At 44.2% G+C, this 23067-nt stretch overlaps 1 protein-coding gene across 1 annotated transcript in view; it reads right to left on the reverse strand.

The window, feature by feature from the left end:
• trol (terribly reduced optic lobes) overlaps positions 1-23067 on the reverse strand; it is a 591503-nt gene that overhangs the window by 162495 nt on the left and 405941 nt on the right. Inside the window, exons 51-58 of the mRNA XM_055065643.2 lie at positions 16028-16168; positions 15367-15549; positions 7649-7735; positions 7474-7557; positions 6739-6857; positions 5456-5681; positions 5246-5348; positions 3713-3786 (exon numbers count right to left, since the gene is read on the reverse strand). Of these exons, the coding sequence (XP_054921618.1) occupies positions 3713-3786; positions 5246-5348; positions 5456-5681; positions 6739-6857; positions 7474-7557; positions 7649-7735; positions 15367-15549; positions 16028-16168 (1017 nt within the window). The remainder of the gene's footprint in view (positions 1-3712; positions 3787-5245; positions 5349-5455; positions 5682-6738; positions 6858-7473; positions 7558-7648; positions 7736-15366; positions 15550-16027; positions 16169-23067) is intronic.

Raw genomic sequence — 23067 nt, forward strand, 5'->3', positions numbered from 1 at the left:
AGCAGTGGGCATGAATAGGTTGAGCAGACAATTAAGAGAGCCCATTGCAAGAGGTGCAAGCCGATGGGCTAATGTATCTAGTAACATTCCAGAAATTTTCAGGGGCCTTAGCTTCGTTAACGGTCAGTGTCGAGATGTTTATAAAGTGTACACACAAGTTCATCCGCGTCGCTGGTTTCCCCAGGCACGTATGCCTATGATAGGCATATAGCGATTACGGGAGCGAAGACATTTTTTTTGTTGAAAGAATGACGACTTTGCCGTTCCCTGGAGAACAACCAGCCCTTGCTTTGTGCATGTCACTGGTTGCGCACACAAAGTGCACCACTGATGAGACCCTCTGTGGATGAGATGCACAGCCTGACTTTGCTGCTTGCAAGCATATTTGATGCATGAACGGAGAGGCAACGAAAAAAAAAAAAAAAAACATTCGACTGTAGAACCCCTTTCCCCTGAATCAAATGTTTAGGACCACTTTGTTTAGACCACACTTTAGCACCGCTTTCGGAGTGTAAAGTAGTGAGAAGATGTTGCCTGGCACCTTTAACAGGCAGAACATTGTGGCCCCACCCAAGATGCACCTCTACCTCATTCCTGATTACGTTAACCTTAACTGTTGAGGGGGGATCAGTGCTATAATTACACACAGGGAAAAAGATGAGATGAGTGCGTGCTTAAAATTTGGAGGCATTCTTACTCCCTACCAGGCCTTTGTGACGTTGAAGAGCTTCTCATTTCCGGTACATGAACGACTCTTCAACCACACTGAGCGGAAGAAAAGCATTCTGAAAGTATTGCGACTTGCTTGTCAAGGAAACGCATAATAATCGCTCCCTCCCCCCTCCCTTTTTCTTTTGCTTTTCTCTGACTTTCATTATATAAATGAACTTGAAGAGAGCTTCCTGTTGGGCTAGTTTATACACATTGTTCAGATAGAAAACAACGCAAGAAACAGAACAAGAAAGAAAGACCTACAGAAGGCTGATTTGTGCACAGCAAAATATGTCAAGGACGGGTTTACAGGACTTGGGAAGCTACGAAACAGCCACAACAAACAAGTGGGAGGGGAGGCAGCTGAAAACACGACATCCATGCAGCGGCACAATCTTGAAAAGGTAAACGGAAATATAGGAATGTTAGGGGTCACTGCGCTGTTCAACAAATCACGGAATGTTGAAGAGCGTGACAGTGACTGATGAAAAAGAGTTTTAAGGAGGGGAGTGGGGTGATGGATATGAGGAGGGGGGAAGAATGTGCATAAAAGGAGTCAAGAACAAAGGTGGCAAAAGATTATGATAGGGAGAGCGTCTCGTTGCTGCCCGATCCTTCGACACCAGATGGCCGTGGCCAGTCGCCTAGCTGAGGTTCACCTACCACGTCTAACACTTCCTGCTGAGAGCCCATCCTAATGAAACATCTCTGCAGTTTTCAGAACAGGCGAGTGTCGGGAGGCGTGACACTTTCAAATCTCTCAGTGCTGCTAAACCTTATTTTACTGCAAACTAAGAATGCTGTAAAATTTGACAAATGCTTCCAGCACAGAAAACAGCCTTGGCTTGGGCTGTCTGCCTCATTGGTTACCAAGTGTGATCAAATAATGATATGCCTCACGTGATGGGGACTACAATAACATGACGGCAAATCCCCTCCAAACATCTTTTCAAACAAGTCGGACAGCAGGCCACCAAAAGTGAGTGAAACTTGCATGATATGATACTATCGAAAGTCTAGCGCAAAGGTTCATTATTGTATATTAAATGTAGGAGAATATAACATGCCCACAACACTGGAAGCGTGACTGAGTAATAGGTGACTTGCAAAATAGTGCCCACCGTCCTAGCCGCCGAGAGGAAATTTTGTATTGTTGCGATGCAAGTGCTTTTGCCATCACCGAAACCTAGAAGATTGAGTAGTAGGTTTGGAATTGTAAACGCGAAGCTGTTCAATGCTAAGAATACATTGTTCTGCTAGTCTGTGCATGAGAATATAGTGGTTGGAAAATATACTGTGGGGATCGCACGCGCATCCCGATATCTCCGGAGCGGCCGCGCGGTTATCACGCGATAATCACGTGCTCGCTCGCGGAGGGTAGCGGGGAGAGGGCACCTTCGCCGCTCCCGCTGCTCTTCGCGCCTGGCCGCGACGCTGCAGCCAAGGCACCCCGTTCCCTCCTTTCCCTTTCTTGGAACCGGGGAGACTCCCTCTCCGCCGCTCGGGGAGAAGCGCTATTTCCCCGATGCACCGTTGTCTTTCGGCTGAAGAGCTTGCGACAGGCCGCATCTCAACTCAGCCGCTGAGACCGCCGCACGCCGTCCCCCTGTTGCGCCCGGCCTTTGTGTGCGACTGACCGCCCCAGGGCCCGAGCGCGGATCCACTCTGGGTGAGCTGAACCCTTATCAGCCTCTTTTGTGGTTCCCACATTGTGCGGTTTGTTTCACCCCAGACGTGCGGAATGCTCCGCCGCTGTGGTTGTTTTGTGTTGTATTTGTATGTGTTGTTGCTGTTGTTGTCCAGTTGGTACCCTTGTACTCTAAGGTGAATAAACACCTTAGGTCGAGACTCACCCTGTCCCCCCTGGCCTGAACCCGCCGTGGTCGCAACTCACTGCGAACCGCGGGTTAGGGGTCACAGCTCTGACTGCTAGGGCTGCTGCGAAAGTGCTAGCGAGCGACTGCCGCTCCATTGGCGCTGTGCGATCCAGAGAAGGGTCAGGTGCGCACGCGCGAGCCTGAGTAATACCCCTATAATACATATCTTGCGCACGTGCAGAATATATCTGCAAAGGGGAGGCCATGATAGATTACATTGTTCACTATGGGTTTGCAGATGGTGCTACTTATATAAATGCTTGGAAAGACAACTAGCGCTAAAGACAGGGCTAAACAAGAAGAGACAAGACGTACAGTGCATTGTCTTGTTTTTGGTTGGTCCCGTTTTTAGCACTGTTTGTTTTTCCATGTCATGTACCAGTTAGGTCATCAACATATATTATATCAATACATCAAGTTGTAAACAAAATGTTAGTCTTTTTAACATCACAATTTTTTAAAATAGCACAAGGATGATAGCATAAATTGATGCAAAGTGGCTGCATACCTTGGCAATGAAAACTTTTGTCAAGATTTATGCAAAGTGTTGCTTCGGCAACATAAAAATATGCATTCTAGTTTATATTATTACGATATGATTCCGCGAGAGACGAGCCGCCGCGAGAACGACGAAGTTGGTCGGTGCCCTCGGCACGAGCGAGTGTCAGCCTGGCTGCCTGGCTCCAGTGTAAATAGCCTGTAAATAGCATCTCTCGTCTATGTCTTTCCGCACGTAACATTTCTGGTGGAGGTGCGGGGTATCGATCCCAGTACCTCTCTCTATATATATATAGGGGTAGTGGCCAGCAAAGAACACCCCGGAAATAAATTTCTGGCTAGGCCACTGACTAGATTCACAAAAAATTGGGCAGTAGGTACAGTCTCTGTCCCCCAGCAAGCATGTACAACCCTCTCATTGAAGGTAAAAAGGTATAAAAGAGCAAGCCTCAAAAGGAGATGCTCTCTCTCACTGCAAGCCATTCTTGCTACGAGTCACTCCTTTGAATTATCCGCCCATATATCATTTTCATACTGTGCACCATCAGAAAGGCACCAAGCTGCAATGGTCACTTAAAACCATAAGCAGTAAATTTAGCTGGGGAGCAGACACTACTGCTAATTACCTTGCAAGGGCAGTTGTCCCTGGCATCACACTCTTGCCTTGTACTACCTCTGTTGTCACATCTACAAGACGGCACTGAAAGACAAAAAAACAAGAAGTTGTTCAATAAGGCTTCGACTAGGGCTAGTTGGTATGACATCATTCTGTTTACTGTGCTATATTGTTACACAAAGGAAAAAAAGAGACTGACAAACAATTGCGCACATGTGTGCAAGTCTCTTTTTGCCCTTTGTGTAATAGAATAGCGCTGTAAACAGAACGAAGTAGTTATTCTATTGTGGTGCATTGGTTCAGTGTACCATCGACAGGTTAAACATAGCAGATGAACATTTCCAAAACAAGGTCAACTAAAGAACAAATGAAAAGTGGATTTACTGTAAACAGAAGAAAATAAGCAAGTAATGACATGAGAAACACAGACTACAAGCAACTGACAAACTGTCTTTGCATATTGTACATTCACACGTTGTTGACTCTCATGGACAATGTAAACAGAAAAAAGGACCATATCAAAATGATAAGGCAGCCCAAATTTCATCTGCACACACAGTTATTTTAACTGCAAAAAACATCAACACTCTGCTTTGCTTGAAGTGAAAAGAGGCTGTTATCGAGATAGTCTAACATGCTCTAGAATCAGTGGCACCCCCCCCCCCCCCTTATTGTGCATATTCCTTAAACGTCATAACTTATTTGATAGGTAGTACAGAAGCTCCAGAGAAAGCTGTGACCTGCTTGCTATGACTTACGTGCAGCTGTTGCCATTCTGTCCACACATTAACTGGCTTCGTCCGTTGTGTTATTTGGCGCTTTCGTAGCAATCATGTATAACCAACTCGCCCATCAACACGTGCTCAGTGATTAATTGGCTAGTGAGCCACATGCAAGCTTTGCTGAATGCTTTAAGACTGTAGGCACTACTACAGTGTCAAAAATTGCTTCCACCTACCCATTAAAACCTTTTTGAGACAGCTTATCTTGTGACATGTACTATTTATGCGATAAAGAACTTTGCAATAAAGAACTTAAGTTCCTTAGAAGTTAAGCAGTTTAGCGTGTGTCCACCATGTTATGGTTTCTTTTAATTTGTTTAATGTCATTGACGCATGCGCAGCAGTAGTTGACCGATGATGACTCGCCTTCCCCTCCCCTTCGTTCACTCTCTTTATGCCTGTTGCAAACTGTATATATTTGCGCAGGCTCCAATAAAGGTGTTGTTGGCAGTTAGCGCTCGTCCTGTGTCCTCCCTTGTCCGTGTTTTTTGGCGCTGTTTTAAATATGAATGATCCGTACCAACTAGCTCGCACCCAAACCCTTCTGAGTCACTATTTATGCATTTCATAAACCTATTGGAATCACAGAGAACAAGTAAGCAATTGTATTCATTGCTCTTTGCTTTCATCATATGTGTATTCATTGCTCTTTGCTTTACTCATGAGCACTGAATTACTGTACATTTGAATATTAATGTGAACCAAATTCACCCATCCATGTATACTAGTTCAGTTACCATCAGTATGGTGAGAAAGCTTACCCAGGACAGCCTCACAATCACTTGGGGTGCCTCCAGTAGCGTCACCAATAAAACCAGGTAGGCATTCTTCACAATATTCACCCTGCGTGTTGTGTTGGCAGTTCTGAAACAATGGAAGAAAAAAGTGCAGGGCAGAAAAACGTCAAGCTACTCAACTGCTGAATGGCCACACAGAGTCACACACAAAAGCAGTCCGCAGTGTGCACTCACACTACAGGCTCCAGTCTCTGGGTCACAGTCACTGGAATGACCATTGCAGAAGCAGGGCACACATAATCCCAAGTAGAGGCCGGCACCCGAGCGTGTGTAGCCAGCATCGCAATCCTCACACGAAAGTCCCTTGTAGCCAATGGGGCAGCGACAGTGCTCCACAGCATGAGCCAGAGCCTGGCCAGTGGGATACTCCACGGCTATGTCAAGCGATGCCTCCACAAGGCTGCAAAGCAATCAAAGAAGTGCACTTCCCTCAAATGCCTTCGTTATTCTACGAGGTAACAATGGTTACACTAGCGAGAGCAATAGGAGGATACACAAAGCAGCAGTTTGCAAGCAGGGTTGCAGAAGGTCTAGAAATCTCACATAGTATATATTTCTTTTCTCAGCAAGAACTCTAGCCAAGGGCAGACACTAATCACTCTGTGGTATCACCTGCATTTCTGCACCTTTCTTTAGTGAAGCTGCTGCTATGTACGGGCAAGCATTCTCAACCACAACGCACATACCAGATGAAAGCAGCAGTTGTCTTCTGACTGGCCTTGTAAGCCTTGTTGATCTGTACTTTGACTCTCCAAATAAAATATAGTGGGTGCACTTTGTTCCAGTGTGTATGTGCACAGCTTTCACTTTTGTGCTTTTATCAAGATTTTGTTTAATCTACTAAATGTAAAAGGTTACTAGTAGCTGAGAGGCTGTGCTTCTTCATTCGTTCATGCTTAAGCTGTGGGGAATACAGGTACCGCTTGGCATCTATTGAATATTGGTGGCATTCTCTGAGGCAAAGAAATCTGCAAACCCTTGACATAGTGGTGAAAAAAATGGGGCGTATTTGGCATTTTCAGTCTTCTGAGCTTCACATAGCTGGTGTTGTGTCATCCCAGACCACTGGCCTCAAACAATAGCTTCTTGAACACTTGTCACCACATTATCCACACCACAAAGCCTATCCATTGTCCACAAAACTTGCATTCTTTAAGAGCATTATCCCAAGGAAAATAAATACATCGACCAGTATGTTGCAAAATAAGAGAGAGATAAAGTTTAATAATAACTAAGGACATTAGCCTAGCGTGTGCAGAATATTAAGTCTAGTGCCAGAGCTAGTTAGCACTTTATCCCCCTAACGTGGCTAAAATAGCTAAGCTTGCAGCTGCTTCCACACACACAGACACGCACAAAGAAAGAACAGTTTAATGCAGTATTTAAGCAGAGGCACTACCTCAGACCCTGTTATCACCGCCTACAGCAGGAATGTGTGTCATAGTGTCGACAGTTACCTGGCAGTGTCTGTCTCTTCACTGAGTGTTGCTTTTACAAGTATGGAGCTCAAGTCAGCAAGCACCATTAGGAAATGCTCTCTGGTTGCAGGTAAGCCATCAGCTCTGATCCATGAGGTCTGAAAGCAGATAAAATAATAGTTGAGCACTGAACACCATGCGGCTCTAAGTGAATCACTGCAAGTCTTACAAAAAGCAGCTACATTAATGTGAAATTGTTCAACTCTAATAAACGTGCTAAATGAGCTCGCAGCGTGTAAAGCAAGCCTGTTGCTTCACAAGTGTGTTTATGTTCAAGATCATTCCCATGTTAAAATCCATGGTTTATGCAGTCATGCGGTGTGCCATCACCATGCACCGCCACCATATATCACCACCAGCCCGGCATGAATCTCTCTGGAATTGTATCCCTTGGAATGCAGAAAGCAGACCACTAGCTGTGCTTCAACCACTTCTCCCAATGGGTGCTGCCTATTTTGTTTTGATGCCCTAAACGTGTTCATGGCAAATAGAAATTCTATATTCCATGAAAATGAGAGAGACAAGCATTCATTTTGATGGCTATCATGTACACGGGCTTCAAATTTATGATACTGATAGTACCAAATTTATGAACGCTCCTCGTATATTAAGAACATGCCTAATAAATTCGCATTTTCCCACGTTCTGCTTCTTGCAGGGCCTGCATATAAGTAGCAATGCAGTTAACATGTGTGATTTGAAAATGTAGCTTACCTCATACATTGGAATGGACACTGTTTGTGGAAATTTGAGTTTTAGCCTTTCAGGGTGCCTGTAGATGAGTATTATCTTGTTTCCCTGATAAAGAACACAGTATAGAATCAGCAAATAAAGTTGACGATAATAGCCATTCAGAGTGTAATAAGTGTCAAGACAAGAGAAGCCTTACCGTGATCTGGACATCGGGACTTCTGCTTTGTCTGTCAGTACCACCACTCCTTATTGTGTAGTTTAAAAATCCTCCATAAGATGTAACCTGTAAAGAAAAATAGCATAAAAATGCAAAAGGTCAAATCGATACCATAAGTAGAGAGGACTTTAGGGCAATACCAACTTCCAAGGTTGCTAAGATTGATTTCTCAAAGTTATAAAACGTATGTAGAGCTACACATGCACCAACAGAACCAACCCCCACCTCCAAAACCAAAAACACCCCAGAGACAAATGGTGCAATCAACCATACTGCTAGTGTTTTCAAGAAAAATCATCTCTTTTCATGTATGTATATTTTCATGATGTAGTTATTAGTTGCAAGTAGTGCATGTATGTGCCTTCCTTCTGTCTCCGTTGGTGCTTTTTTTCCTCTATCATGAATGCACACCAATTTCCTCAGATTTCAGTCCTTTTACAATGAAAACAGCTAAAAGATCTGCTGATTACTTGTCTCAGCATGCCTTCTCACTGCAATGGCAAAAACAAAAAAAATTGTGTCCAGTCAACCACATAGGTGCCTGTAGTCATGGCTCATAGATAATTCTTATCTTCATATGGTTTCCAAGAGGATTCAGATCACCCAATATTTTAACACTGCATACAAAGAACTTTGGCTGGTAAATTTTACAAACTTGTAGCATCCCAAAAATAATAAGAAATGTAATGCTATTACTCTATAGCACCTGCTCCTTGACTAGTTGTATATTCACAGTTATTTTGATGCTTGGACGTAACAGAGTGCAGAAATGCATAAATGCTAATGCCATACACCAAGGACATTTATATTCTAAGCAAATGAACATCGCACACACATAGTTTTAGTTAAGGTACAGTCGCCTGCAATATGATCTGCAACACGGTGCCCTAGGTTAGAGGTGCCCAGAGACTACACGGCGGCATTGACATATGGAAAATTGTTTTCATAAATACCTGTAATTAGAATGGTGTTTAGTTCTCTAATTTTTCATTTGTCAGCGCCGACATAAAGTTGTGGGGCCCCTTCAACCACGGGCACCATGCTACAGTGCATATTGAATGCAACTGTACATTTTATGGAATGGTGGTTGATGTTTTATGGCGCAAAGGCATCAGAGGCCACACAGCCCCATGACTAATGCTTTTGTGATATGCACAGGATGAGAGGCGAGACCTATATTATGAGATTCATTGAACTGCATTGTTTAGAATGGTGATGTGCACAACTGTGTAAGGCATAAAATTTCACTGTTGCTTATGGTCGATAAAACAGTAAAAAAGGCTTAAAATTGCATAAACGTAAGACTTAATAAGAGCATGGAAATGTATGGTTTCCCTAAGAACATCAATGAGACAGATAGTCACAAGACCCTCATAAAATGGTTCTTGTTGCAGCAAGAACCGTGAGGTTTTGTTCATGCACTTAAAACCTTAAGACCATCCTGAAAGCTGAGGGTGGGCTGAATGGTCTTTGATAATGTATGTGCTTTACGAAGTCAATTTCTGTTAAATATTTGAGCATTCTTAAAAGTAAACATTGCATCACAGGCTAAAAATAAGGAGGGATGTGCAGGTAGGTTGTAGTACATATGCAATTCCTTAAAACGATGTCATCTTTCTTGGTGAAAATGAGAATATTCAATTAGAACATGCCATAGAGTTAGTTTGTCACCATACTTCGCACATGTTCGGCAGTGATTTGTTGTTTAGTAGGTATAAATGAGTTCCATGCATGTGCCCTATTCCAAGTCTGCACAGCGTAACTTCTGCGATTGTCGGACGTTTTTGTACAAAGCACTTCCTTGTGTATGGCTGTACTATATAGTGATGCAGCGGTTATCACGATGTTTATTACGTGTTTATTATGCGTTTATTAGATGCAGTGAATCGGCCACGCCCAAAGCACAAATCACACTCAGGAGCAAGCACCACAAGCGATATGAAGAACAACCCCATGTGAACCCCACGTGATAATGATCATGTACAGATGACAAAAAATAGCTTAATAAATGCTCACACTAATGTCCTCCCGTGTGAGAGGTGCCATGCCGGCCGTAATTCAAAGGGGCGGAGAACACGTCATGAAAGGCTTCATACGGGAAACATGGACAACCTCAGCAGTGCGGCAGCGGCAGTCATTTGGAACAAAAACAGGTGCCACGCAATAGTTAACCTGAGAGGTCTGCTCCAAGACTTTGTAGGGGCTGATGAATCGAAGCTGAAGCTTGTCACACAAGCCAGGAGTACGAACTGGTGTCCAGAGTAGCACTTCCTCACCAGGGCGGAAGCACACGATACGATGAGAGGCATCATAATGCTGCTTGTGGTCCTGTTGCCATGCTTCGGTGATAATGTGGGCGAGCTGGTGACAACGCAGAATGCGGGACACACATTCTTCACAGGAGGATGCACATCGATTGACAGTTGGTGTGAAGAAAGAGACATCAAGACAGGAAGAGGGCGAACAACCATAGACAAGGTAGAATGGCGAGTAGCTGGTCGTGCATTGAATGGCAGTATTATATGCAAAAGTCGCAAATGGCAAAATTGCGTCCCAATTTCTGTGACCTGGTTCGATGTACATGGCTATCATATCGGGCAGCATGCGATGAAATCACTCTGTTAGGCCGTTGGTTTGCGGATGGTAACTGGAGGTAGTCTTGTGGGTGGTTCCGGAGGGCCCCGAGTACTTTGTCTAAGAGTTGCGAGAGGAATGCTTTTCCACAGTTGCTCAGGATGACGTGAGGAGCACCGCGACGCAGTATTAAGGCTTGAAGTATGAATGCAGCAACTTCAGAGGCTGAGGTATAACTCACACAAGCTGTTTCGGCGTAGTGTGTCAAGTGGTCAATGGCTGTCACATTGCATCATTTAACCTGAGAGTCACACGAAGAGGTCCATACAGGTCAATGCCAATGAGTTCAAATGGATGCGATGGACACGGAATTGGTTACAGTTGTCTGCTTGGAGCTACTTACAGAGCTTTCGATGCTGACATAGGGCACAGGAAGCAACATCCCTCGCTACACTGGCGGACAAGCCAGGCCAGTAGAAGCGACCTTTGATGTGGTCATAGGGTTTCTGGAAACCAAGGTGACCAGCTGTCATGTCGTCGTGAGAAGCCTGCAGGACATGAGCATGTAGAGTGTGTGGCAGGACAGGAACCCAGCGTTGACCGTCAGGATGATAGACATGGCAGCACGGAACGTAGTTGTCAATCTTAAATTGTGTCAGCTGTCGACGAAGGTGGGCGTTAAGTGGGCATGAAGCTCCTTGAAGGTGGTCTATGATTGACTGACAGTAAGAGTGAGCAAGTTGGTGAGATTGGAATAATCTGTTGAGTGGAGGCATCTTGTCTAAAGTGGCCAACGAGAAAGCATGTGAAAAGGAATCGTGCGAAAGCTTGTCATGGAAGGTAGTTGGAGGCCCATTGCAAGGTGTCATAGGAAGCGGACAGCAAGAAAGCGAATCTGCATCCTGATGCTTTTTACCGCACTTGTAGGTAATAGTAAAGTCGTATTCTTGCAGACGAAGAGTCCACCGACGAAGTCATCCAAACAAGTTCTTCAGCGTCGAAAGCCAGCATAATGCATGATGGTCTGTAACGATAGTAAATTGGCGGCCGTGAAGAATAAGGTCCAAACTTCTGCACAGACCAAACGATAGCTAGGCATTCCTGCTCCATGGTGGTGTAATTCTTTTTGGCATTTGTCAGAACGCAACTTGCGTACGTGACGACCCTTTTACCTAAAGAGTCGTCTCGCTGTAGGAGAATGCCACCAATGCCGTGACCACTAGCATTCGTATGCAGGAGGGTAGGAGCAGCTTCATCAAAATGGTGAAGTACTGGTTCAGATGTGAGAGCACGCTTCAGATGGGCGAACGCTGATTCACATTCGGGAGACTACGCAAAGGTAACACTAAAACCCAGTAATTTGTGCAGAGGTGACGCTATTGATGTGAAGCCTCGTATGAATCGGTGAAAATAGGAAGCATGGCCTTGGAAACTATGCAAATCTGGTCTTTTCAGGACGAGGAAAGTGCCGAACTGCTGAAACCTTGTCAGGATCAGGACAAATGCTGTCTTTGCTCACAATGTGACCTAACACCTTGATTGTTTTGCTCACGAAATGGCATTTCTTGGTGTTAAGCTGAAGTCCTGCATTGGCAGGGCACGTGAGAACTTTGTCCAGACATTTCAGGTGCTGAGAAAACAGGTTGACGAGAAAACAACAATATCATCCGGATAGCACAAGCAAGTCTTCCACTTCAGGCCAAAAAGAACGGTGTCAATCATGCGCTTGAACGCTGCAGGCTTTGCAGAGGCCGAATGGCATGACATTAAATTCGCCCATCTGGTGTTAAACGCCGACACCGACGACACCGGCTTTTCCGCGACACGAGCTCCTTAACGCTGTCGCGTTAAAACGATGTTTTCTCTGTTTCGTCTTCGTGCACAGGTATCTGCCAGTAGCCGGAACGGAGATAGACACTCGAGAAGTACTCGGCACCCTGCAGGGAATCCAAGGCATCGTCTATTCGCGGCATAGCTAGGGTATACATCCTTACGTGTGATCTTGACAAGTGCTCAGTAGTCGACACAAAATCAAACAGAGTCATCTTTTTTTTGCGACGAAAACAAAAACAACGGCAGATGACCAATGGCTAACAGAGGGGCATATTATGTTCTGTTAGAGTATGTCGACATGCTCCAACGCATGATGGATGCACCATCTGTCTCTATCTGATGCATCGTAATCGAAGTCTTTCCCAATGAAGTGAAATGCACATCAAACGAAGCTTCCTGTTTTTGGAGCAAAGCAAGCAACTGTCGTGACTGTGAAGGTGTCAGGTAGGAACTGATGGCAGCTGCAAGAGCAGAAGGAGATGCAGTCTGTCCAATAAAAGGAACTTCAGAGGAAGCTGCTTTAAAGGAAACAACAGAGTAGACTCCAATTCAGTGGCGCAAGCCAATGTGGTGCCTTTAGCTATGAGAATCTTTTCAGATGTTGAGTTTGTAGCGCAGAGAAGTGCAGAGCCATTATCACACCGCACCAGCCCTGATGCAAAGGCTATTCCTCTTGCGAGACAGCGTGCAGATGGTAGTACGAGCACGTCGCCACGGGCAATGATGTCAGACGTGATAGTAACAATTCTCTGATGGCGAGGAGGTAGCGCGGTATCTTCTGCAGCAACCAAGTAAAGTGGTGCGTCATCTGCATGAAGTGCATAGATCATGTAGGTCATGTGGAGAACGCGTTGCCAGCAGCAGATGGAGGCAGAGGCTGTAGGAAAAAAATTCAATCCCAATATGAGTTGCTGGGCACACGAACTTAGCACTTCAAATTGTACGTAATGCAGAAATCCATCGATGGAAATACGAGCAGTGCACATGGCGGTAGGTCGAATGGCGGCCCTTTGAGCAGCGAGTAGTGTAGGTCCATCATAGGGGGTCGTAATTTTCCGGAGTCGCGAACACAATTCACGGTGAATAACTGAAACACTAGCACCAGCATCTATCAAAGCTTCCACTTGTACACCTTCTACTAGAACCAATATCTATTGCATGGACACGATAGAGGAATTTCTGTCCTATAGTTCGATGCAGCTTTTCCTCCAAAAGCTGCATAATTTAGTTTTCTGAACGACGTTCGGCGAATTGAGAAGCAGGTCTAAGTGGGGATGTAAAGCAATGAAGGGGTGACAACGAGCGGCACCTTTCAGGACAGTACATCGGAGCCGTCTCGAATGCTACAGTAGGCAATGGAGAGCGGCCGCATGGTGGAGCATAAGGACGGCGTTGGTCATGGTAGGCTCCCTAGACGTTGGAAAGTAGCTCCAGGCAAAAAGTCATCCCGTTCGTATACGTCATATCCACGATGCTCCTCTTGATGGCGCTTGCGCCAAGAACATGCTATGTGGCCATGATAGCCGCAGTAATAACAGATGAGATGAGGAGGACGCCGCTGCGGATAGCTGGGTTGGGTAGGTGCACTGGTAGTCATGGAAGCTATGCGGGCTGGTGTTGGTTTTGGAGGCATCGGCGGAGCGATGACTGGAGAAACTGCGGCTACTTGTGCGTATGTTGGTGAGGCCCTAGGGGTCAGAGGGTCCATGTATGCTGCAACAGCCACAGATGCCAATTCCTGCTTGACAACGTCTCACAGATTGGTATCCGCGGCATGAGGAGGCATGGGCACTGCAGCGAAGCCAAGATACCATAGTAGTTCTCAAATTATTGTGTGGATCATTGCTCGTAATGTGGGGTTGTCGGTGGTAGCATTTGCAGTGGTGTCTGGCTGTAACCATACCGGTTCGAGTTTGTCAAGGCGCTGGCAAGTAATGACGATACCAGCGGCGGTAGCGGGGTTCTTGATGGCTAATGCAATGAAAGCAATAGCTCCGATGCCTTTGAGGATGTGGCGAACCCTGTCCGATTCGGTCATGGCCGGGTTCACACGTCAACAAAGAGCAAGCACATCCTCGATGTACGACGTATAAGATCCCCCGAGTTTTGCTTGGGAGTTTCAAGCGTCTTTTTTGCGAGGGCAGAACGAACCGCTGGTGTGCCGAAGATTTGTCAGAGATGCTGTTTGAAAGTGCCCCAGTTCGTGAAATCAACCTCATGGTTGAAAAACCAAGTCTTCGCTACTCCTGTGAGATAAAAGGCAACGTGACGTAGCTTGGATGCATCGTCCCAACGGTTAGCCGAACTCGCTCGGTCGTAGTTGTCCAGCCAATCCTCGAAATCTTCCCCAAGAAGTCCAGCAAACAGATGGGGGTCACGCTGGTGCCCACTGGCAAGCCAATACGGAGAGGCTGGGGTAGTCGAGACCGAGATGGTTGATGTAGAAGTGCCTGTCGGTTCATCCTGCGACAAGCTGGTGGACAGGTGGCACAATCGGCGACCTAATCGAAGCTCCAGGAGGTTGAGCGAGGAGTCAGAGGACGGAAGACCGAAGAGCACACTCCAACACTTGTGACGCAGCAGTTGTCACGGCGTTTATTATGCGCCATAGATTCATTCAGTGAACCGACCACGCCAAAAGCACAGATCACACTCAAAAGAAAGCCCCACAAGCGATGATGAAGAAGATCCCCATATGAACCCCACGTGATGATGATCATGTACAGATGACAAAGAATAGCTTAATAAATGCCCACAATATATATATATATATCCCACGTCTTCGCATTATGCATGTGATGCTCCACCAGTTGAACTCTACTTACCTGTGACAAGTTGCTTTTTTATCCAATTTCAATTCCATTAATTTATCATTTCTTTAATTCAATCAGTAAATACAAGTAATTTCCCCTACGTTGTCCTTGCTGTATTTGTTTGTTGACTTCTAATGGTGCGTGTGTTTGTGTGTGTGTGTGTGTGCACGTGTGTGTGTGTGTGTGCACGTGTGTGTGTGTGTGTGTGTGCGTGCGCGCGCGTGTGCACGTGTGTGTGTGCGTGCGTGTGTGTGTGTGTGTGTGTGTGATTTTTTTTAATGAATTGTTTGCCTATTTCAGGCATTTTCAATCCATCTGTCCGCATTGCCAACCGGCCAGCCATACAGTGGGTCCATACTTGACAACGCAACCATGGTGGGTCCATACTTGATAAAGTAACCATGGTGGGTCCATACTGGATAAAGTATGACCGCTCGGATGTACTTAACATTCACTTATGTACCATCAAAGACTCACCTTGTCACCCAAGAATCTCTGGGGAAGTTGCCAGTAGTAGGACTGACGAGGGTGTGATGTGAAGTCCTGATAAACCAGCTCCTTGCTCCTGGGATCCAGTTTCAGTCCCCGGTCAATTGTGGCAGCTCTGTCTAAAGTTGTCAGATGGACACCCTCAGTGCTAGTCGAGAACCTCAACACCTCCTGAAAACCAGAGGTTGTGTGTTGTTACTTCGTTTTTCAATTTTAACTTTCACTCAAAGTTACAAATTTTTAACTGTGGGAGGATTTCAACTTCCACTCCAAATAGCTTCCCATAGTTGAGTTAGAGAGAATACCATGATAGGCACTAGGATGCCTTTCACTGAGAGTTAATGAACTGAAGGATTTTTATGCGCTCCGTTTCAAAATGCTTCACTATAAACATAAAATGATCTCATGAACTGTGTTCAAAAACCAGTGTAGTTCTTCTTGCTCGTCCATTCAAGGAATACATCACAAAATTAACAGTGCCAGAAAACTTATACAAGGATGCTAGAATATTAAAGACTTTCAAGAGATTCAGCTCAAAGCACAGTAGCACATACACTAATACCAAGTGTTCTCAAACAATGAGTAGATAACAGTATGCTTCGTGCAACTTCATCAGTTTCGAAATAATATGATGCAAAAATGAGTGTACCTGCTCTCTGTGGTAGAAGCTACTGGAACAGGACTTCGTGATGCCCATGCAGAAACATTCCACACATCCAAGAGGAGAACTTGGGTGAAGGTGGAAGGAGTTTGCCTTGCATTGGTCACATGAGGCTCCTGTAACAAGGGGCTAAGAAAAGATGGGCGGTACATGTAGGACACACAGCTATCAAACTGAACAGTATGACTCAGATTGGAAACGCAACATCACTCTGAAATTTTAATTATTTGTGCACCAAAGGAAGACAGGATAAACTGGTGGAGATGATGACTCAAAGTACTGACTTACAATAAATTTTGCCAAGGTGTGTACGCTTCATGAGCACTGGCTCAGATTTTGGTCTTCACTGTTACAAGAATTATTGTCTGCTGCTTGATACCTTCCAGAAACTGATCAAGCTGGTGTCTACGCAGGCATTGATTGCACAGCTAGGACAAGACAGCTACGTCACAGCAACAAGAGCGACACCTCCTGGTAAGTGTCTGGCTATAACAGTACTCTGTTCCCGGGAACCGGACTTAACTGCGGGCAGGCCAGGCACATGTGCTACCCGAGCAGTGGCTGAGATTTTGGTCTTCGCTGTTGCAGGTATATATCAAATATCTTGAGACTGATTATCTTAATATCTGGGCTGCTCTGCATTGTGTGTAAATGGTGACAGTGAAGGAAGTTGATAAAATGCTGACAGAACTAAGCAGTAAATTTATATGGTGGTGACAGTCAAGGAAGTTGCTAAAATGCTGGCAGAACCGAGTGGTACATTTGACACATTCAGCCAGATAGCAACAACAGTAACTCTTGCTGTTCCCCAATACAGTGCAATGTGCAGAGTTTGCACAAAAATATTGACATTCTTTGCTCCTTCTTAGCCACTTTTTCTTTTAAATTCGATTTCACGGCTGTTTCTGAGACTTGGTTGAAACCAGATGAAATTCAGTATATCCCTGGCTATTTATTCTTTTCTATGCCTAGGCAGTCTTGTGCTCGAAGTGTTGGTGTTGGTTTTTCATGAAATTCAATATCAAATGTCTCTTCGTCCCTCAAGTGTGCTACTCTTATCTACATGACTCACTTTCTTGCAGTAAAATCGACCACCGTAGCCATTGTTGTCATCTATCATGCCCTGAACAACATATGCAAAATTTTATGTGCTATTTTGAAGCATTCGGAAAAATATCTGGGAAGCATCAATTCCTTTTTGTAACATTTTGTAACAATGGCTCTGTCATAAAGTTAAGATACCATCATGTGTTCATTGACAAGATTCGTTATAACTGGGATGACAGTTCAAACACATTAGTAAAAGTACCTATTCAACCATTACCTTGCATGCCAGTGTCTTCGACTTCTGGCTTATACACTACCTGACATCGTTCTGGCCACCTTGATAACCTCGTCGTTTTGAACATTAACGCTCGCAGTATTATTAAAACCTTCCAGACTTATTGTCTCTTATTTCTATTTATTCCCCCCATGTTATAGGCATCGCTGAGTCATGGCTACATAGTAGTATTTATGACTGCGAGTTTACTCCACCCGGTTTTATTGCCATGTGCTTAGACAGGATCCACGGCAGTGGCGGCGGCATCATACTGCTTATCCGTTCGGATCTTCGTTTCTCAGTTTTGCCCTTGCCTCCGGATACATAAACTGTGTGATGTAAAATTTTCTTGAATAATCAGTGTATTGTAACTAGAGTGTTCATGTACGTTCTTTATTTTGGAAAATCCTCGGCGCAAGCACACACACGCAGTCTGGGTTCCACCCCGCTGCACCACATGTGGCTTGCTCTGCCGATTGCTTCACTCACTCAATTCATTCTCGTGTGCTCCTCCTCCTGCGCGCACACACCCCTTCCATGTTCTCACTCCCCGCCACGCACCGTTGCCCACAGTTGCCTACCGTCTCGTGCCTGCGATTCTACGCCACCTGGCGTCAGCCCCATACCCTCACAGAGTTATATACCGTCTGCCTGGTACTACCCTTGATGTCCTTCATGCTATTGCAAATTTCATGAGCCTGACTAACATTGCTTCATCACAATTTATTTGCATGGGTGATTTCAATGCTCCTGGTATTCACTGGCCATCACTAAATACAACAGGTCATGATGTAGCAATTTGTAATGAATTAATCGATATTTCCTTGTCCTTTGGGCTCACTCAATTTCTTTCTAGTGCAACTAGGTTAAATTTTATCCTCGACTTCGTTTTCTTAAGCGCTGATCTAGTGAAAAATGACTTCTCTCGCAAAGTAATTCATGGACTCTCAGATCGTAAAGGTGTTTTGTTTTCACTCTATTCTCCAACCTCCAAATCACCCTATACGTTTATTAGTTTCCCTGACTTAACTCGTGCGGACGACAATACTATTATTGATCTGTTAGCTGATCATTTCAATACGTTTTGCTCTCTGTCAGACAAACAGGATGTAAATTGTCTTGTTCGTTACTTTGAGGATCTTGTCAAATCATGTATCCAACGATTTGTGCCCATTAAAACTAAGAAAAGCAATGCTAACTTTCCCTGGATGACTCGCGACATGTTGCATTTATCTCGTCAAGTCTGCAGGCTTAGGCATTCTAAACAAACCAATGATTTCATAACCCTGAACAGGTTTCGCAAAGCAAAAAATTAACTTAATTTGAAAATGCAAATGGCTAAAGATTTCTTTTTTCACGTTCAACTGCCCCGTCTGTTAAGAACTAACCCCCATAAATTTTGTTCTATTTTGCCTCACAATGCTTCACCCACTTCATTCAATATTGAGAATGACATCACCAGTGATATGTCAGTAACATTAGATGCTTTCAACAAATATTTTCAGTCCATATTTGTACCCGATAACAACTCCGTTCCTTCTCTCACGAATATAATTTTTTCTGAAGCAATCACTGACACTGACATAAACAATGAAGGCATTCTTAACCTCATATTAAACTTGGATACCAAGAAATGCACCGGTCTGGATGGGATACACAATGCATTCTTGGTTTGCTATTTCTTGTGGTTATCAAGATATCTCGCGGTCATATACAACAAATTTTTATCGTCTGCCACTGTTCCTTCCTCATGGAAGTTAGCTCATTAAGTGCTTTCTCTTTATAAATCCAGTGATAAGCAGTCTTTATCGAACTACAGACTGATTTCAACATCACAGTCATGCAAAAGCTTAGAACATATCATTCATAAACATATAGTGCTTTTCCTGGAATCACATAATCTGCTATCTAACATACAGCATGGGTTTAGGCACAGTTTTAGTACGACAACGCAGTTAGTTGAGTTTACGCATGACATTTTCCTTAACCTTGATTTTGGCAACCAGGTTGACGCTATCTTTATAGACTTCTCTAAAGCATTTGACACAGTATTACATTCTCAACTCCTTGCTAAGCTTAATGCTGTACTAAATAATCCTTAACTGGTTAATTGAATTTCAAGGTTTCTTTCACTTACCAGTTCGTTTCTTATAGCTCGACCGACTCTACTGCTATTGATGTGACATCTACAGTGCCCCAGGGCTCCGTTCTTGAGCCACTGCTTCTTTAAATTTACATAAATGTTTTGCCTGTTAACTTCTCTTCTAACATTCATCTTTATGCCAATTATTGTGTTTTATATGAAGTTATGAACTCTTCTGATGATCATTACCGCCTCCAAGAGTCATTTGCTAGGTTTTGCACTTGGTGCAGCACCTGGAAAATGAACATTAACGTTGATAAAACCGTTCTTATGTCCTTCTGTAAAAAATCTTCTCATTCTTTTTTTCATTACGCCTTGAATAACTGCACTGTGTGTAAGGTATCTGAGTATAAGTTCCTCGGTGTCACTTTTATGCATAACATGTCATGGTTTGATCACATTGATTACATTTGCAACAAAGCACTGAAAAAATTACGTTACCTATGTCGTACACTATCCAACTCTCCAAAAGATACGACGTTACTGTCATATAAATCGCTAATCTGTCCTGTTGTTGACTACGCATCTGTTTGGAACCCTTATTAGCAGTGTGAGATTAACAGGCTAGAAGAAACTCAGAAAAAAGCCGTAAGATTAATATGTTACCATTATGATCGTGACTTTTCCCCCTCTTCTGCACTTTGTTCCTTGAATTTAACTTTGCTCTATTCACGTCACCGCATAGCATCATTAGACTTCTTGCACAGCATCGTCAATTCTTCTGTTAGACTTTCAAAAAACAACTATACTAACCTCACGCCAGAGTCATCATTGAGACGGCATCACAGCTTGAACTTGATGTCCTTCTTTGTACGCACTAATATGTTTAAATACAGCTTTTTTCCTCGTTCCATAGAAGACTGGAATTCCTTACCTAGGTCTATTTGCTCATGCTCACCCCAAAGTTTTGCATCTCCCATCCAAGATGAATGGTCCTAGCACATCACGCTCATCGTTGTAACGTACTTTTCTGTGTATATTGTTTCTCTGTTAATTCACTGCTGCTATAGTGCTTATTAAATGCTGCAGTATGTACAAATAAAATAAATAAAATAAAAAGCAAAAATGTACAATCTGCATTATCTCATACTTAAATTATGCGACCTCTAATAAAGCCCTGGTTTCTCAATACCAAATCATGCCTCTACACCTGCTAACAAATAACAAAATTACAATGATAGTGTATAACTATATAATTAGCAACATCCCACTTAACCGTTAAGCTTTTATGCCTTCCCATATCAAAATAAGAGGCTATGATTGTAGTAAGTTCTTGAAGCCACTAGTAAAAAATGTGTAAAGGAAGAAACTGCTTTCTAGTGTTTGTTTTTTATGGAACAATCTTCAGGTTCAGCTAAAAACAAAATCTTGTTTTGTGATGCTTAAACATCCATTTCTTAATACCAAGAACTGTGTTAGTTGTTGATACTCCTGTGCTTTGTATCCTAATCTGATGTATAAAGATGCCTCAGCATTATACATCAGATGTTTGTTTATACATTAGAACGTACGTTTATCGCATACCATTGTCGTGTGGTAGAGTGTACATCAGACAGACAGGACGCTGTGTCAATGTTTGCTTAAAAGAACATGAAATGTCTGCAACGTCAGGTGGAGGGGCAAACTCGCTCGCTCCTTGCCGAAGTTGCTCTTGCCATCCTGTTTATGAAGACACCCAAATTACTGGTAGGGGAACCACGAAATGCGAGAGGGAAGTCATTGAAGCTTACCAAATCCAAAAACACGGTCACAATCAGTGCGTGAGCGCACCCTCCGTATTGCTGTCTTGCAAAGAACTGGCTTTTTGGGAAAATGCCGCCTTTAGAATGTGTCATTCACCATTGGTTTTTAAGGTTTCTATGTTTTTTGATGACTGCCTTGGTTTGTATGGTGCATGCACGTATTGATTTTTTTTTTTCTTTTCGAACCAACAGTTTCATTAAACTCTGTTGCTAGTCCCAGTGTGTGCGGTTGTCTTTTTCTCTCTTGTGCATGCGTCTTTGAAGGCTGGGTTTCGACATTTGTTTGTTAGGAATACAACATCCCAAGTTACACACATGATCTGGCGAATAACAACCAAGACAAGTGGTATGGGGGAAGCGGACATGCTTCGTCTTGTCCAAGCCTTCGTTGTGTCTCGAGTAACTTACGCCATTTCATATGCACTACTTAAGTGCCAGAATTCCATAAAATACACACAATGATCAGAATGCATATAAGCAGGTGATGGGCCTGATGTCCACAGAATGCCTACTATGACTGGGAGTGCACAACAACGACCAAGGAGCTGATCCAAGCACATTTATCCAGCCAGTGAACAAGGTTGGTGGTTATGGAAGTGAGGAGGTCCATCCTCTTATGCCTGGGGCTCTCTGCCCCGCTCAGCCATCCGCTGCCTCAGACTATAAGCTTACCCCATGCTATCCAGAGCAACATCGTACATCCCCAACCTCACAACACACACACAGTGCACCATGCACAGCGAAGGCAGGCCCAGGCCTGGGCCATACACAAGCAATACAGGAGTCAACCCTTACAGCCTACATGGATGCGGGTTCTTACCGCAGACATGCAGCCACAACAGGCACTGTAATCGTCAACAAAGAACATCGGCACAGCATTTCACTCCCCCGAAACAATCCCCTCTAAGCCGAGGGAGCGACCATAGCCCCTCGTGCTCTCCCAAACAGTGGTTGAAGTCATAGTGACCGACTCTCAACAGGCGTGTTGCAGCTTCGCTAGCGGCAGAATTCATGCCAATAAGCTCAACATCATCAGTCAAAAGCCGCCTACGAGATGATTTGGGTGCCAGCTCATCATGCCATTCCTGGCAACGAGGTCGCCAACTATGTGGCTCGAGATTTTACCCACCGAGCTGATGCCAAGGAATTTGAACCCGAGCGCATGCACCTTCTAGTCTTGTACCAAGATATCACACAACATTACAAGCTAGCCTGCAGAACATATGCACCCCCACACAAGTCACTACCTAGAGAGCATGAGCGATTCCTCCAAACTCTACAAGTTAATACATTCCCCCACCCAACCAGAAATCGCCTAATAGCCCCTACACATAGCCGCTTTCGCACAGAAACCAGGTCCCTAGAGGGTTGCAGACAGGCACCATTACATCCTCCGAACCTTTACCAAACCAATGAGCCTTGGGAGAGAGCCTTGGCCAGCTCCGACCTCGAGGATCAGTAATGGCTGATTGCAGGGGCCCAGGACACGGCCCGAGCTCAAGGCATTCTGGAATGAGGACGCCTCTCCAAAGCTTCATTTATGCAATAAACATGTTTATTCTCTCTCTCTCCTTAGGCTGTCATTAAGGCACTGGCCCAATGTAGTGCTTACCATGCCACGAGGAGACTCAAGTACATCTAGTTTGTGTGCTTAACAAACTTATCATTGTGCTTAACAACAGCTTTTAACAATGCAACACAGGACACAGAAAGAGAATCACAGGACTTGCAGTTTTCTTTTGCTGCATCCTGTGTTGTACTGTTTAAAGTTGTTTAACTACGTGTATCAACCAGCCCAAATAAACTCGCTGTTATCCTTGTG

Source organism: Dermacentor andersoni, chromosome 3 (genome assembly GCF_023375885.2).
Source record: "Dermacentor andersoni chromosome 3, qqDerAnde1_hic_scaffold, whole genome shotgun sequence".
Classification (NCBI taxonomy): Eukaryota; Metazoa; Arthropoda; class Arachnida; order Ixodida; family Ixodidae; genus Dermacentor; species Dermacentor andersoni.